We start from the raw sequence: 14,966 nt of genomic DNA, 5'->3' as shown, positions 1-14,966 counted from the left end.
GTCTGTATCTCTGGGCTATAGAAAAGATATCTTGTCCTCACTTTTTTCATCACTGCCAAGAGCCAGTAGAGGCAGCCCTTGAACCTCCGTCTCACGTCAGCTTCCTCTGCCGAGCAGTGGATCTGGCAGACAAGTGACACTGTGAGCCTGTTTGCTCCTGAATTGTCAGTGTCCAGTGTGTGCTCAGCCCCACTTTGGACATTTGAGCTCATGCTCTAGTTCACTGCTTTGCAAAGTACAGTCCCAGGGCCCAAGGCCCGCTGTCTGTGTTCATAAATAAAGTTTTACTGAAACACTGCCATGCCGGTCACATCTTCTCTGTGGCGTCTTGCACTTTTAAAGTTTGCTGACCCCAGTTCTAGAAGGCACAGAATGGATCTACCAACCTCAGTTTTCCCCATCTGTTCAGTGGGTCCCCATCAATTTCCACCTGGGACCCTCAGCTTCTCCTGCCTGTACATTGGAGTTCAAGACAGCCCTTCATGACTGGCTTCCTTGGCCTGTGCCTTCCACCGTGGTCAGAGCCTCAGTTTCCCCATCTGGGCAATGGGTTCTCAGACGATCCAGTGAACTTCTGCTGGGTCCCCTCTGGCCCTGTTTTTTCTCTGGGAGTTTGTAGGTATCTGCAGAGGACCCCTGCACACCTCTGTTCCACCGTCCCTCCAATGGGTCTGCCTGGGGCCCCTGCAGCCTCAGTCTTCCGGGCCGGGCAGTGGGTCCACGGGCCCCAGCGCCTCCTGATCTCTGGCTTCTCCCGCCCCGCAGGATGAGTTCCACCCTTTCATCGAGGCGCTGCTGCCTCACGTTCGCGCCTTCGCCTACACCTGGTTCAACCTGCAGGCGCGGAAGCGCAAGTACTTCAAGAAGCATGAGAAACGGATGTCGAAGGATGAGGAGCGGGCGGTGAAGGACGAGCTGCTGGGCGAGAAGGCCGAAGTCAAGCAGAAGTGGGCATCGCGGCTGCTGGCCAAGCTGCGCAAGGACATCCGGCCCGAGTGCCGCGAGGACTTTGTGCTGGCCATCACCGGCAAGAAGGCGCCGGGCTGCGTGCTCTCCAACCCCGACCAGAAGGGCAAGATGCGCCGCATCGACTGCCTGCGCCAGGCCGACAAGGTGTGGCGGCTGGACCTGGTCATGGTCATCCTCTTCAAGGGCATCCCCCTGGAGAGCACCGACGGCGAGCGCCTGGTCAAGGCGGCGCAGTGCGGCCACCCGGTGCTCTGCGTGCAGCCGCACCACATCGGCGTGGCGGTCAAGGAGCTCGACCTCTACCTGGCCTACTTCGTGCGGGAGCGAGGTGAGTAAGGGCGTGCGCAGGCACGGGGCTGGAGGTGGAGAGGGCTGGGGATGCGCCTGTCGCAGGGTCGTGAGCCAGGCCCGCAGGTGTGAGCGAGGAGGCAGGTCCACGTGGCCTGCGCGGGGTTGGTGGGGGTGGAGGAGGCTGACCAATGAGAGGTCCAAGGAGAGAGGCGTGTCTGGGCAAGGTTTGAGCAAGGAGGCGGGCCTTCTTCAAGTCAAAGGGAGGAGGCCGGTGCCGGGAAAGTCAGAGGGAGTAGGCACATGCCATGTGAAGTGTAAGGGAAAGAGATCCGGTTCACGGGAAGAGTGGGGTAGGGAGCAGGTGTGTCATGGGGGTGTGAAGGGAGGACATCGGAATTTGATGTCCAAGGGGGTGGCAGGTCACAGGAAATGAGATACTGTCCCAGAAGGTCTGTTGGCAACAGGGGTGAGGATGGGCCACTGACAGGTGGGAGAGGGACAGCCTTATCCTTCCCGGGAAAGCTGGAAGGGTGCTGGGTGGCACACGGTGAATGCTGGTTGATCAACTCTCAGACCTTCCCGAGTCCTGACCGGTGTCGTGCTGATGCCAAGTGGGAAGCTGGGGCACTGTGTGACTTGAGCTATGTCATCAATCTCTCTGGTCGTCAGGGTTCCCTACTCCCGCCCTTCTAGCTGGGTGTTTCTGGTGTTTGCTGGCTCTGTGGTCAAATGGTCCACGTGGAGACCAGTGGGGTTTGTGAGGATGGAGAAATCCAGGACAGCTTCCTGGAGAAGGAGGCTCCCCTGTGCTGAGCTCTGCCGGATGACTGGGCAGTGATGAGCGTGGGGCTCTCCCAGGGGGTCAGCAGCCTGGGCAGAGGCCGGACGGGTGGCCCAGTCCTGCACGTCAACAGGTCCTGGTGGTCGTGGGCAGGGCCTGGTTGCGCGGGCAGTGGGCTTCACTGACCCACTGCTTCCTGGTGGTGTGGCCAGTGGAGCTGTCACGTGGAGGTTATCCAAGTTCTTACCTGGATTGGGCCTGGGGAGATTCTCGGAGATGGTGTGTCACGTGTTGAACTCTGGTCTGCTGTGTGGCGGGTGGCAGCTGTGACTCCCTTCATGCGGATGGAATCAGGTGTGCCCGGGGAACCTAACTGGCACAAGACCTGTGCCCTGTTCCCACCCAGGCTGAGCCTTGTGGGCGTGAACCCGCACACACCTGGGCTGCCTGAGCGTGTCAGGTGGGTGCACTCGGCTTGGAGACCCAGTCCCACCACCGGTAGTCCCACAGGCACCCACTTGATCACACAACCAGAAATGACTGGGGAGGGCTTGGGAGGAGCGGGGGAGGGGCAGTGAGAAGAAGTGGGGACTCCTGGCAGGACCGCCCAGCTTCTGACCGCAGCCCTGCCGTGTGTTGTGTGCTGGCTTTGTGACTCTGGACCTAGCCCTGTCCTGTACCTCAGTTTCCTCCTCTGTACAGTGGGAGGAACAACCATGCCAACTCCTAGCGGTGCTGTGAGCCTTCCATGAGGTCTCCTGGTCACCATGGTGTGTGGGAGGGACAGCCAGGCCAGAGTTCCCGGTCTTGACCTTGATTCCTTGACCTTGACCCCATCTGCCCCATCCCTCACCCCCACCGGAATTCGATGGGGCCAGAAACAGAGGGGTAGACAAGGTGAGAGTGTGCGGCCCTCGGGATGCGGGGGAGGGGAGGGCACAGGCGGCCTTGGGGGCTGCAGCGTTCATTACCATGCAGGTCCCGGTCTCTCCCACCACATCCATCCTCCGCGCCCGGCCCCACCCCCACCTCCTCCGCGCTGAGCTGATAAAATTTTGAAGCAAGTTTTCTGCCGGCGTCAGCACAATCTCCGGGCGCCTCCCCTCCCCCACCGACCCCCTCCCCCCTCAGCTGAGCAGGCAGGCGGGGCCTCCAGGCCTCCACAGACACCTTCGTGTCCGTCGGCCATGCTTTTGCTAGCCGATCTGGTCAACCTCCTCGCATGAGGACTAGGGAAGGTCAAGGCTGCACCTTCTCCTGCTTCCAGCCAGCTCCATCATCCCAGGTGACCGCCACTCAAATCCGCTCCAGCTGACCCAGCTGGGTGTGAGGGTCTGGTTCGAGGGCTGGGCGGGGAGCCCAACCCCAGCTCAGCCTCCTGCCTGCCTGACTGGCGACTGGGTTACCCTAAACAAGTCACTGAATCTCTCTGTGTCTGCTTTCCTTGTCTTTAAAATGAGACAATCAAAAATAGCTGTAGGAATGTTGGATTCTTATAAAGACAGATAACCCCTGTGGGGTCATGAAGAGAAGTACCCAGCACAGGGATAGGACTTTGTGGACCGTTATTTTTTTTCTTGGACCATTATTATTATCATCCTTATTAGGATTATAATTTCCTACCTCCGTGCCTTTGCCCATATGGTTCCCTCTGCTGCGGATGTCATTCCTATCTGAAAAACTCCTACTTATGCTTCAAAACCCCAACTCCCAGTGCCACTTTCTTTCTGTCAAGCAGTTTTTCTGAGGACTTAGCAATTATTTTCCATTCTCATGGCAACCCTGTGAGGCAGGAATTGTATCCATTGTACAGATGAGGAAACGGAAGCCTCAAAAGAAGGAAACTAAAAAGTACCCTGGAAGAAGTTACCTGCCCTGCCCAAGGTCACAGCTAGAAAAGGGCAGAATTAGGGTTTGAACATGGGCGACTTCTGTTGCTGGGGCTTCCCGGGTAGCTCAGCTGGTAAAGAATTCGCCAGCAATGCAAGCAAGAGACCCAGGTTTGATCCCTGGGCTGGGAAGATCCCCTGGAGGAGGGCATGACAACCCACTCCAGTATTCTTGCCTGGAGAATTCCCATGGACAGAGGAGCCTGGTGGGGTACAGTCCATGGGATCAAAAAGAGCCGGACACGACTGAGCGACTAAGCACAGCACAGCTTCTGTTGCTGGCACCCCTGCTAGCCTTCCATGCTCGGTGGCAGAAGGGGATGGAGGTAAATTGCAGTGTAGGATGTGGGTGTCCATTCTATGTGGCTTGACCACCTCTGGGCTGGGTCTGTGTTCTAGGCTCCTATTAACCAGAGCTTCCTCCAGGATTCCCAAGCTGAGGCTGCCGCCCAGAACTCCCTGCTAAGCCCCAGCTCCCCGACTTCCATCACAGGACCCCCATCACCATCTGGGCCAGAGTTACGTCTCTGTTCTTAGCCAAGCAGTCATCTGATGGCAGAGAGAACTGGCCACCTCTTCTCTCCTCTCCCCTTGTGGGTCTCAGGGCTGCAGGGCATCCGGGCCGAGAGAGCGCAGTGGCCACTCAAAGCAGCCCTGCTGGGAGGCCATGGGGCTGATGGGGCGTGGGGAAAGCGGGCCTTGCTTGACTTCTGGGACAGATCACAGGCAGGATGCTGAGATGGGCATCTGCCATTCGGCTGGAAGGAGGTGCTGCCTCGGGTGTTAGATGCAGGGCCTCGGGGCAACAGAATGACAGTGAGCAAGACCTGGAAACACAGAGGGACCCAGAGACAGGGAGAGACACGCAGAGACCCACACACTCGGCCCACACACTCAGCCACACACACCCCTGTCCCCAGACCCCGGCATGAGGCTCAGCTCCCCCCACCCCCACAGCCTCTGTTTCTCCCTGGGGCTGTCAGGCGGATTGCTGGGGCCCCACCCCAAGAAGGAATCCCAGGCCTCCCTCCCCAGGTTTATTTTGGAGAATAGAAGAATGGGGATGAGCCGGGAGAAGATCCCTTTGGCGCTGGGGCTGCCAGGCTCCTCAGAGCCCAGGGCACCACCTTGGGCCAAACTTGGCTGCCTCGGGCATCCATCTGGCATCGTTGCAGACACAGGGCCCTGATTCCAGGAGTGGACTCCGTGTGTGCCCTGAGGGTGGCCTAGGGGACAGCTGGGGGACCCTGATGAGAGGAGTGATATGAGCTCTGCCTTGGGACATTGGGCTGCCTGCTCCTTGTATGCCCTTTGTGGGTGGGTGTGCTGTTGAGCAGGAGATGGGGAAGCTGACAATTCTCAGTTAAATTAATAAAAAGCTAAGGACAGGGAGGGGCGTGGAGAGGCATGGTGGGTCCTCTAGCTGGGCCACAGAGAGATTTGAGTGAGAGTGTGCCAGGCCATTTGGGGGGGCATAGCCGGTGCAAAGGCCCTGGGGCTGGAATGGTCCCAAGCACAAGTGCTGGAGGGTGGGGCTGAGGACCGCTGCCTGGCAGTGGGAAGGCCGGGCCTCCTCCCCGGCCTCTCGTTTGGGAAGGAGCCCGGAGGAAGCAGGGCCCAGAGAGAGAAGCTGTCTGCCCAGCCCCAGAGCCCAGCCAGGCCTCCCCGCCCCCTCTGGCGGCCTGAGAAACCTGAGGCGGGCGGGCACCGTGCCAGGGCGGGTGGGGGAGGGGCTGCCAGGCCCGCCCGCTCCGGCAGCTGCCAGCCCGCCCCGAGCCGCCAGCCCAGATGGTGCCCATCTGCTGACGCCGCCGTGGGCTGGCCTCCCGTTCCCGCCTCCTGTTCCCGCCTTGTTCGGTGCCAACCTCCTGGAACGGCACTGTGGGCAGAGGCCCGCTTGGGAAGCTCACAGCTGCTCAAGGGGCTGCCCAGGGTGCCCAGGAAGGGGGCAGAAGGATCGAGGGGGGAGGGGTCCCCACCCCCTCTTGGATGAACCTGGGAAGCAATCATAACAACAGATGATAGTAACAGTGGACATGTATTGCGTACCCAATGCTGAGCCTGCCCCACATCTGGTTTAATTCTCTCCACCACCCAGGGAGACCATCCTGGTGGCTCAGATGGTAAAGAATCTGCCTGCAGTGCAGGAGACTCAGGTTCGATCCCTGGGTTGGGAAGATCCCCTGGAGGAGAGCACGGCAACCCATTCCAATACTCTTGCCTGGAGAATCCCACGGACAGAGGAGCCTGGTGGGCTACAGTCCATGGAGTTGCAAAGAGTCAACACGACTGAGCGACTAACACTTTCACTTTCACCACCCAGGGAGGCAGCAACTATTACCTACTGCCGTGTTTCAGTAAGAAAACAGGCCCAGAGATGGTCAGTCACTTGTCTAGGGTCACACAGCTCCTAAAAGGTAGGGCAGAATTAGAACCCACAGATCCTGAGTCCTCAAAACCACTAAAGGAAAAAACTTAAAACTGCTTTTGGGGTTACTGAATGGAACCCACACCCTCCCAGTTGTACAGATAGTAACAAATATGGCCCAGAATACATAGTGAACAAATGAATGAATATTGGTGAACCTTCCTGAAGTGCCTACCGTGCCCCAGCCAGGGGGCCAGGATCCTCATAAAGTGCACCCTGGGCTCAGATGTCAGGAGAAAGGGCCTGGATCGAAGGAGCCTGGGTCAGCTTCAGCTCTGCCTGGGCTTGCCGTGTGACTTAGGGCAGAGCCCTGCCCTCTCTGTTCTGAGGTTGGAGGAGAGCTGAGCCAGGAAGGTAGGGCCTTGTGGAGCCACGGAGAGAAGCAAGCTGGACCTTGACAGAGGGTCCCCCATCTCTTCCAACCCCTGTTAATCTCCATTCCAGCCCAGGACACTGTGCTGGGGGAGACAGGATGGATGTGGACAGGAGGGCATGTGAGAGCGCCCATTCGCTTGTATGGTGGACACAATTTGTGTCCACACTTGTTCCAGGCTGTGTGAGATGTACTCCTCTCTCTGACCCTTCATTTTCCCACCTGGAGAGTGGAAAAAATAACTGTGTTGTGTCCACTGCATTCACAATTTGAGTCAGTGACCCCTAGATAGAATAAAACATGCGCTCAATAAATGCTCAATTCCTTCCCAGATCCTCTCTCCGGCCCCAGGAGGCAAAGCGGGGAAGAACCTCAGAGCATCTAGAGAACCAGCCGGGGTACCTGTAACTGAAGATGGGCCCCCACTGGAAGCCAGGTGTCTGGGTGTTAGAGGAGTGAGGGGCTCCTGGCAGCATGGACTCCCCCTGGGCAGGGAAGCCAGGTGGACCAGCTGTCTGTCCGTGCAGGGGAGGTGGCTGCCCAGGGGTGAGGTCCAGACACCAGCTGATGATGTATTTATAGCAGCGGTGGGAGGCCTCTGGGCTCCTGGTTAGCGGTGCCGAGGATGCTGCTAATGTAGCAGGTGGGAGCCCTGTGTCAGGAAGAGGTAGGGATGACATCTGTAGCCAGACGGCCCAGGTTGAGATCCCACCGCTCATGTGCCGTGTGGCCTTGGGCAGGTGACGTCACTGCTCTGGGCCTCAGTTGCCTTCCCTCTGAAAAGAGCGTGAAACAGATGGTGCCCGCTTCGCCCGGCTATATGGGGTTAAGTAAGATAATGCATGAAGAGTACTAGGACAGGGCCTGGCATAAGGTAGGTGCTCAAACATGCGTGCTAAGTCACTTCACTGGTGTCCGACTCTTTGCAACCCCGTGGACTGTAGCCCACCAGGCTCCTCCGTCCATGGGATTCCCCACGCAAGAATACTGGAGTGGATTGCCATGCCCTCCTCCAGGCTCAAACATAATTTGGTGCCTTAAAAAGGAAAGAGATCCTGACCGATGTTACACTGTGAATGGACCCTGAGAACATGATGCTCAATGAGAGCAGCAGACACAGAAGGACACACACTGTCTGGTTCCACTCACAGGAGGCCTTAGAGGAGTCAGATCCAGAGAGACAGGAAGTAGATGGTGGGGCCAGGGGCTGGAGGGGGGTCAGTTAATGGGGACAGAGTTTTTGTTTGGGAAAATGAGGCAGTTCTGGAGATGATGGTGGGGGTGGTTGCAAGGCAGTGTGAAGGTATCCAGTGCCACTGAACTGTGCACTTAAAAATGGCTAAGGTGGTGAATTCTGCGGACTCCCCTGGTGGTTCCAGTGGTTAGGACCCTGTGCTTCCAATGCCGGGGGCATGGGTTCAATCCCTGGTTGGGGAACTAAGATCCCACATGCCAAAAAATAAATAAAATAACAACGGAAGTGGTAGTGTTAGTTGCTTAGTCATGTCCGACTCTTTGTAGCCCCCATGGACTGTAGCCCACCAGGCTCCTCTGTCCATGGGATTCTCCAGGTTAGAATACTGGAGTGGGTAGCCATTCCCTTCTCCAGGGGATCTTCCCAACCTGGAATCAAACCTGGGTCTCTCGAACTGCAGGCAGATTCTTCACCGCTGAGCCACCAGGTGAATTTTATGCTACTGATATTCTACCACAATTTAAAAAATTCTTTGTTGTTAGTGATAATTTGTAACTCAACTAGGCTTCATTTTCAAAATTAAAAAAAAAAAAGATAGTAATAATGAATAATACATCCTCTATTATAATGCAATGATAAGTAATAAAAACAAAACCAGTGATGGTAATATAATCATAGTTACTATAAGGGCTTCCCTCCTGGCTCAGTTGGTAAAAAATATGCCTGCAATGCAAGAGACCCAGGTTCAATCCCTGGGTGGGGAAAATAACCTGGAGAAGGAAATGGCAACCCACTCCTGAATTCTTGCCTGAAAAATCTCACAGACAGAGGAGCCTGGCAGGCTACAGTCCATGGGGTCGCATCAGACATGACTGAGCATCACCGCCTCTATCATCATCATCACCATTACTGTGTTTCCAGCTCCAGTTCTGCCCTCTGGCCAGTTGGGCAACCTTGGGCAAGTTAATGCCCGTCTCTGGGCTTCTGCTTTCTTCATCTCCAGGCTTGAGTGGAGGCAGTGTTCAGTGACTGAAGTTAAGATAGGATCTCTGAGAAAGGAACCTCTCAGCATGAGAAGTGCTCAGAAATTTTAAGTTCTTTCCTGGAGAAGGGAATGGCTACCCACTCCAGTGTTCTTGCCTGGAGAAACCCATGGACAAAGGAGCCTGGTAGGCAGCAGTCCATGGGGTTGCAAAGAGTCGCACAGGACTGAGCCAGTAACACTTTCCTGAGTAGATTGCCCCTCCCCCACGGACACCCCTGCTCGGGTGCCCAGCTTGTGTGCCCAGCTTGCGTGTCCACACCTGCTGAGGCTCCCGAGGACCCGAGAGGTGTGGAGCCCACAGAAAGCGGGAGGCATCTCCATGCACCTGTGGCAGCCACCCCAGTGTGGTGAGGCTGCAGTTGCCACTCTGGCCCTGCGCCCGGCCAGCCAGGAGGGGCTGAGGGCAGCTAGGGACATCTCCGGGCACCCCCCACCTCCGCAGACAGCTGCCAGTCCAGCCCCTCTCCCTCCAGCTGGGTGTGGGCAGGAAGTCACAGATGGCCAGAGTCAGTGAGGGACAAGGGAGGGGGCGCGTGGGAACACTGGGTTTCTTGTCCCTATCAGGAAACTGAGGCCCAGAGAGGGTCCTTCCTCGGGTCTATTCTATCCCGCCTTCTGTCCCAGGCTGTTTCATGTGGGCGTCAGGATGAGGGGAAAGGGGGGCTCTGCAGGAGATCTGTGTTCGATCCCTGGGTCAGGAAGATTCCCTGGAGAAGGGAATGGCTACCCACTCCAGTATTCTTGCCTGGAGAACCCCCATGGACAGAGGAGCCTGGCAGGCTAGAGTCCTTGGGATTGCAAAGAGTTGGTCATGACTGAGCAAATACCACTGGTACCTCAAGGTAGATGGCTTGCAAGTGGAAAAGAGGTTTCAAGAGAGGCAAGGGGGCTGTTCTAGATCCTCCACGGGACAAGTTTTGGAGTTCCCAAGGCCTGTTTTAGACCCTTCTCAGCTAGGATCTTAGGACTTCCCTGGTGGCCCAGTGGCTAAGACGCCATGCTCCCAATGTAGGGGACTCAGGTTTGATCCCTGGTCAGAGAACTAGATCCCACATGCTGCAAACTAAGACTTGGTGCAGCCAAATAAATATTAAAAAAAAAAAAAAAAAAAAAAAAAAACCATGCTGGGATCTTCCCCATTTGACAGTTCTAGAATTCTCCCAGGGAGGTTCAGAGCCACATGGTCAGAATTCCAGAATTCCACATGTGGGATTTTCTCATGTCCAAGGACAGGCTCTGAAATGTTCTCAACTTGGGTTCTAGAACATCCAGGGCAAGTTCTAGAATTCTCTTTCTGGCAGGGATCCAGAACGTTCAGGTCAGAGTTGAGTAAGCCTGTCATCAGACGTCTAGTGACTGAGCAGGGCATTCTAGAAAAGACCCTTACAGAGGGAGACAGAGGTAGATTTGGGGGATTTTTTTTAGGCTTTTTCCAGACTCGCTGAGGGAGGGGCTGCCTGCTTGAATGGGAGCCCCGTGGTGGGGAAATGTTTGGGACCAGGACTGTGAGAAGCTGGGACTAGGGGGCCCAGGAATAAGTCAGGATTTTGTTTAATCTGCAATAAAAGTCTATTGTTTATCACATGTGGGGACACGGAACCCGGGGTGTTTCCAGAGGCTGCGGGGGAACAGAGCACGTAGTAGGTCCTCACTGGAAGGCAGCAGCTGTAATTGACCCTGGTGACCTGTGGCAGGAGACAGGGGTTGTCTGTATGTGTCTGGGATGTCAGGGTGCATTTGCGGGGGGAACTGCAGGCATACTGAGGGCTTACTAAGAAGTAAATCTTCAGTACATGTCAGGGATTATTCACACCATTTTGTTTCACCTTAATTCCACAAAGGTAGGGATTATCATGAACCACATTTCACACATGGGAAAATTGAGGCCCAGAGAGATTAAGACAACAACCTGAGGCCACACAACTAAATGATAGAGTCACGATTTGAACCCAGGTGGTAAAGAATCTGCCTGCAATGCAGGAGACCTGGGTTCGACCTCTGGATCGGGAAGATCCCCTGGAGGAGAGCATGGCAACCCACTCCAGTATTGTTGCCTGGAGAATCCCATGGACAGAGGAGCCTGGCGGGCTACAGTCCACGGGTGGTCGCAAAGAGTGGGTTATGACTGAGCAACTAACACTTTCACTTTTCACTTTCACTGGCAGATCTGAGGGAGTACAGAAGTCCCCTAGGAAGGGGCTGTTCGGGTGTGTCAGGGACCTCCCTTAGAATGTCCTAGTATCCCTCCTTTGGGTCTAGAGAGTTTGGGTGCTGGTGAGCAGGTGCCAGGCTCAGCTGGATCAAGTCGGGGCTGCAGCCTGGCTGGGAGTAGTCCGGCCTCAAACCCTTGATGTAGTGGAAACAAGGAGGCGAGAGATGCAGCCCAGGCCTTGAGTCCCCCCGTCTGGGTCTCTGTCTCTGTCTGTCTCAGCCCCCCGATCTCTCTCCCTCGGTCCTGGCCAGTCTCCTCCCCTCACCACCCCAGGCCAGCCCGTGGGCTGCCCGGAGGTGGCAACAGCAACTGAATGGGCCCCTTGTTCCTGACCACACCCGCCCCTTGGGGTCACTCCAGGACAAGCCCTGGCAGCCTGCTGGCTTAAAGGGCCAGTGCCCAGAGGAAGGGGAAAGGAGGGGGCCACTGCTTTGCTCCCAAGCCCCACCCCTCAGCCTCCCAAAGATGGAGGAACTGAAGTGCATGCGTGGGGGTGGGGGTGGGCAGCATCATATCCAGATATCCCAGCCCCACATGGTCAGATGGTGGCTGCATGTGCCTGGTGGCGTGTGGGTTTCATCTGGGAAAAATTCCTTCTCTTTTCTCGACCGCTGGGCAGATGGAATGGTATCTGGGTCAGGGTTTGGTACACAGTCGGTGCTCCTCTGTGCTCATGGCGTTGCTTGAGCCTCGTGGTGTTCCCCCACCTTTGGGATTGGGCAGTTACCTCTTCACCTTCCTCCATTACCTGCTTCTCAAATGTCAAATGAGGCAAGGGTTAGGCTGGTTAACAGAATTAAAAGGGTTTTCATTGCAGCTGAGTTTCAGGCTGCATCTATTGAGTGCCAGCTGCACACCAGGCCCTGTTGAGAAAGGTCCTGTCTGCAGCCCCATTTTCCAGAGGTGCTGAGAGGTCATGCGGCCCAGGTGTCAGTCAGCCCTGCCACCTCCACACTCCACCCAGGGCTGTGAAGCTGCAGGCTGCTCTCTTGCCTTCTCTGGGCCTCAGTTCCCCTTCAGAGCAATGGGAATAGCCCCTGTCCACTTTCAGGCTGGAAACCGCTCTCTTCTCCTGCCCAGGGGATGCTGTGACTGGGGGAGTCTGGGACATCCTCCACACAGGGGCCGACCTAGAAGGCCTTGAATTGGGCTGCACCCGCTGGCCGCTCTGGGCGGCCTAGGCGCTCCTATGCCCCAGGCCGGCCCCTCAGACAGCCCGGGACAGGTTGCTGCCGGATGGACAAGCCTGTTCCCTGCTTCCTTATGTAACCGGGTTATGCAAGGGCAGCTGGCCTGCTTACATAAGGGGAGGCCGGGCCAGCCCCATCTGGGGAGGGGGAGGCTCTTAAAGGGGCTGGCGTCCCCCAAGTCTGTCCTCCAGGACCCCACCAACCCATGGAGGGGAGCCTTTATCAACTCTCATCGATTCCATGCTCATCAGCACCGTCATCGTTATTATTGTTGTTGATGTTCATCATTGCTCTGTTCTTTCCCAGGAGGTACAGAGCCCACTCTGCTTCTGACCCTCAGCTAGTCCCTTCTGTCCCTGAGCCTCAGTTTCCCCATCTGGGCAAGGTGGTGTCAGCAAAGTAAGGCAGTGGGTCTTAACAGGGGTGCTGGCCCTGCCACCTGCTTGCCGTATGACCTCAGGAAAATGGCAACCCTCTCTGGGCCTCCATATCACCATCTGTAAAACACATTGCCTTTCAGGGTTGCCGAGGGGAAATGAGTTCAGACATGTGAAGGGTTAAGATAGCATGGGGCACGCATGCACTCAGTCAGTACAACTTCTTGGTAGTTGATAAATATTTATTAAGTACTTACTGTATGCCAAACCCTTTTCCAGGTCCTGGGGACACCACCATGAACCAGACAGACAGAAATCCAGCCCTGGTGGGGTTCCCAGTCGGGTGGGGGAGACGGACAGAGAACAAGTTCATGATGAGGGCTGTCGAGAAAAATAAAGTTAAGGAATACAGAGTGATGGACTATTTTGGGAGGGACTGTCTGAGGACCTGACATTTGAGCTGAGACCTGAGGGGTGAAGAGGAACCAGTTGTGCAAAGAACTGGGGGAAGGGCACCCTAAGCAGAGGGCACAGCCAGTGCAAAGGCCCTGGGGCAGGACTGGACCTGGCAGGTTGGAGGAACAGCCAGGAGGCCCGCGTGGACAGAGCAGACTGAGCAAGGGGGAGACAGGGAGGCGGGGAGGGCAGGAAGGGGACCTGGTCTTTTACCACCAGGGAGGTGGAAGCCCTGGAGGGCTGTGGGCAGAGAAGGGACAGGGCCTGACTCAGTGCTCACCAGCGCCCTCTGGCCACTGTGGGGAGAACAGGCTTTGGGGGGCAAGGGTGGGAGTTGAGAAGACAGGGCTGGTTCCGGCTCAGGCCAGAGACGGCCAGGGGCCAGCCAGGCAGAGGCGGACTCCAGAAGCATGAGAATTCAGTGGCATTGGTCAGTCTGGGCAGAGCAAGACAATGCACTTCACTTGGACGGTCACTTGGATCATGAGGCCCCTTCCAAGGGGGTGCTGGCCCTCCTGTCCCCTTGCCTCCTGCCTGGACCCAGGCAGGGAAAAGGGAGGCAGGTGAGGTCGGCCCCCAGACATACCCAGGGCCCTCTCCTGGAGTCCGGATATTGTTTGTGGGCAAGCTGGGGTAGGGCAGTGGTTCCCCAGGTGGCCCACCGGGCTCTGGGTGGGTTGGGCAGGCATCTGTGGGGCCCCCAGCCTCAAGCTGGGTGTTCTGTTTGCATGGCTGCATTGTTCCCATTTTTTTTATTCCTGATCTCAACTGGTAGGCTCGGGCTGGCACCTCAGTTTCCTTAGCTGTGAAATGGGAACGATCGTCTGTAACTGCTCTGTGGGTTCCAGGAGCACTGGCATACAGCAGGCACCAATTCAAGGATCAGTGGCAATAATGCAAGAGGCTTGGTAGGCAGAAAGTGCCACTCCCCCATGCCTGACATGGGAGACAGGTATGAGGAAACCCATGATACTCATTGAGATGGGCCACTGGGCAACTAAATGACTCCCCCATCTGAGCCCATTTTGTCCCTGTAAAATGAGACCACAGCTATGGAACCCCTGTGGCATGTCGCGTGTTTAGTCGCTCAGTCATATTCAACTTTGTGACCCCACAGCCTGTAGCCCTTCAGGCTCTTCTGTCCATGGGATTTCCCAGGCAAGAATACTAGAGTGGGTTGCCATTTCCTTCTCCAGGATATCTGCCAGATCCAGGAATTGAACTTGCATCTCCTGCATTGGCAGGTGGATTCTTTACCTCTACACCACCTGGGAAGTACAGAACCCCTGTGACACCTGGTCAAAGGCCAGCACAGAAAGCTGTCTAGACTGTTACTATGCTGTCCCAGCCCCATGTGCCACATGGGGAAACAGACCCAGAGAGAACCAGTGGCTTAACCTGGAGTCACAGTCAGTTGGACAAGGAGTTGCCCCTGAAATAGACAGCCTGGCTCCAAGCCACTCCAGTGCCTCACATTTCTGGATCCATGAAATGGGTACACTGCAGGGGTCAGTGGGAATAACTGAACACCCAAGTAGAGGCTGCAGGGTTTATGTGGCCAGCCTGAGATTCTGCCGGGACACCTTCCTCCTGGGGTACTGAGGTGACATATGGCCTCCACACCCCTAGTTTCCCTTAGATGCTGGCTGAGGAGATTCCTGGAGGCTCCTGGGTTCGCTGGGGCCATTCTGGCCAAGGAGAGGCAGTAGGAGCCATGCCCCTCTTCCCAGAAACTGCAGCCCTCTCTCTTTGTGGAAAGC

At 56.3% G+C, this 14,966-nt stretch overlaps 1 protein-coding gene across 4 annotated transcripts in view; it reads left to right on the top strand.

Moving 5' to 3' along the window:
* The window catches only part of NFIC (nuclear factor I C), a 72,568-nt gene that overhangs the window by 15,782 nt on the left and 41,820 nt on the right, over positions 1-14,966 (top strand). For all 4 annotated transcript variants that reach the window (XM_061150714.1, XM_061150717.1, XM_061150715.1 and 1 more), the window contains exon 2: positions 766-1,297. In XM_061150714.1, coding sequence (XP_061006697.1) covers positions 766-1,297 — 532 coding nt within the window. The remainder of the gene's footprint in view (positions 1-765; positions 1,298-14,966) is intronic.

Source organism: Dama dama, chromosome 9 (assembly GCF_033118175.1).
Source record: "Dama dama isolate Ldn47 chromosome 9, ASM3311817v1, whole genome shotgun sequence".
NCBI classification, from domain to species: domain Eukaryota; kingdom Metazoa; phylum Chordata; class Mammalia; order Artiodactyla; family Cervidae; genus Dama; species Dama dama.
This window is presented reverse-complemented; position numbering and strand designations above follow the sequence as displayed.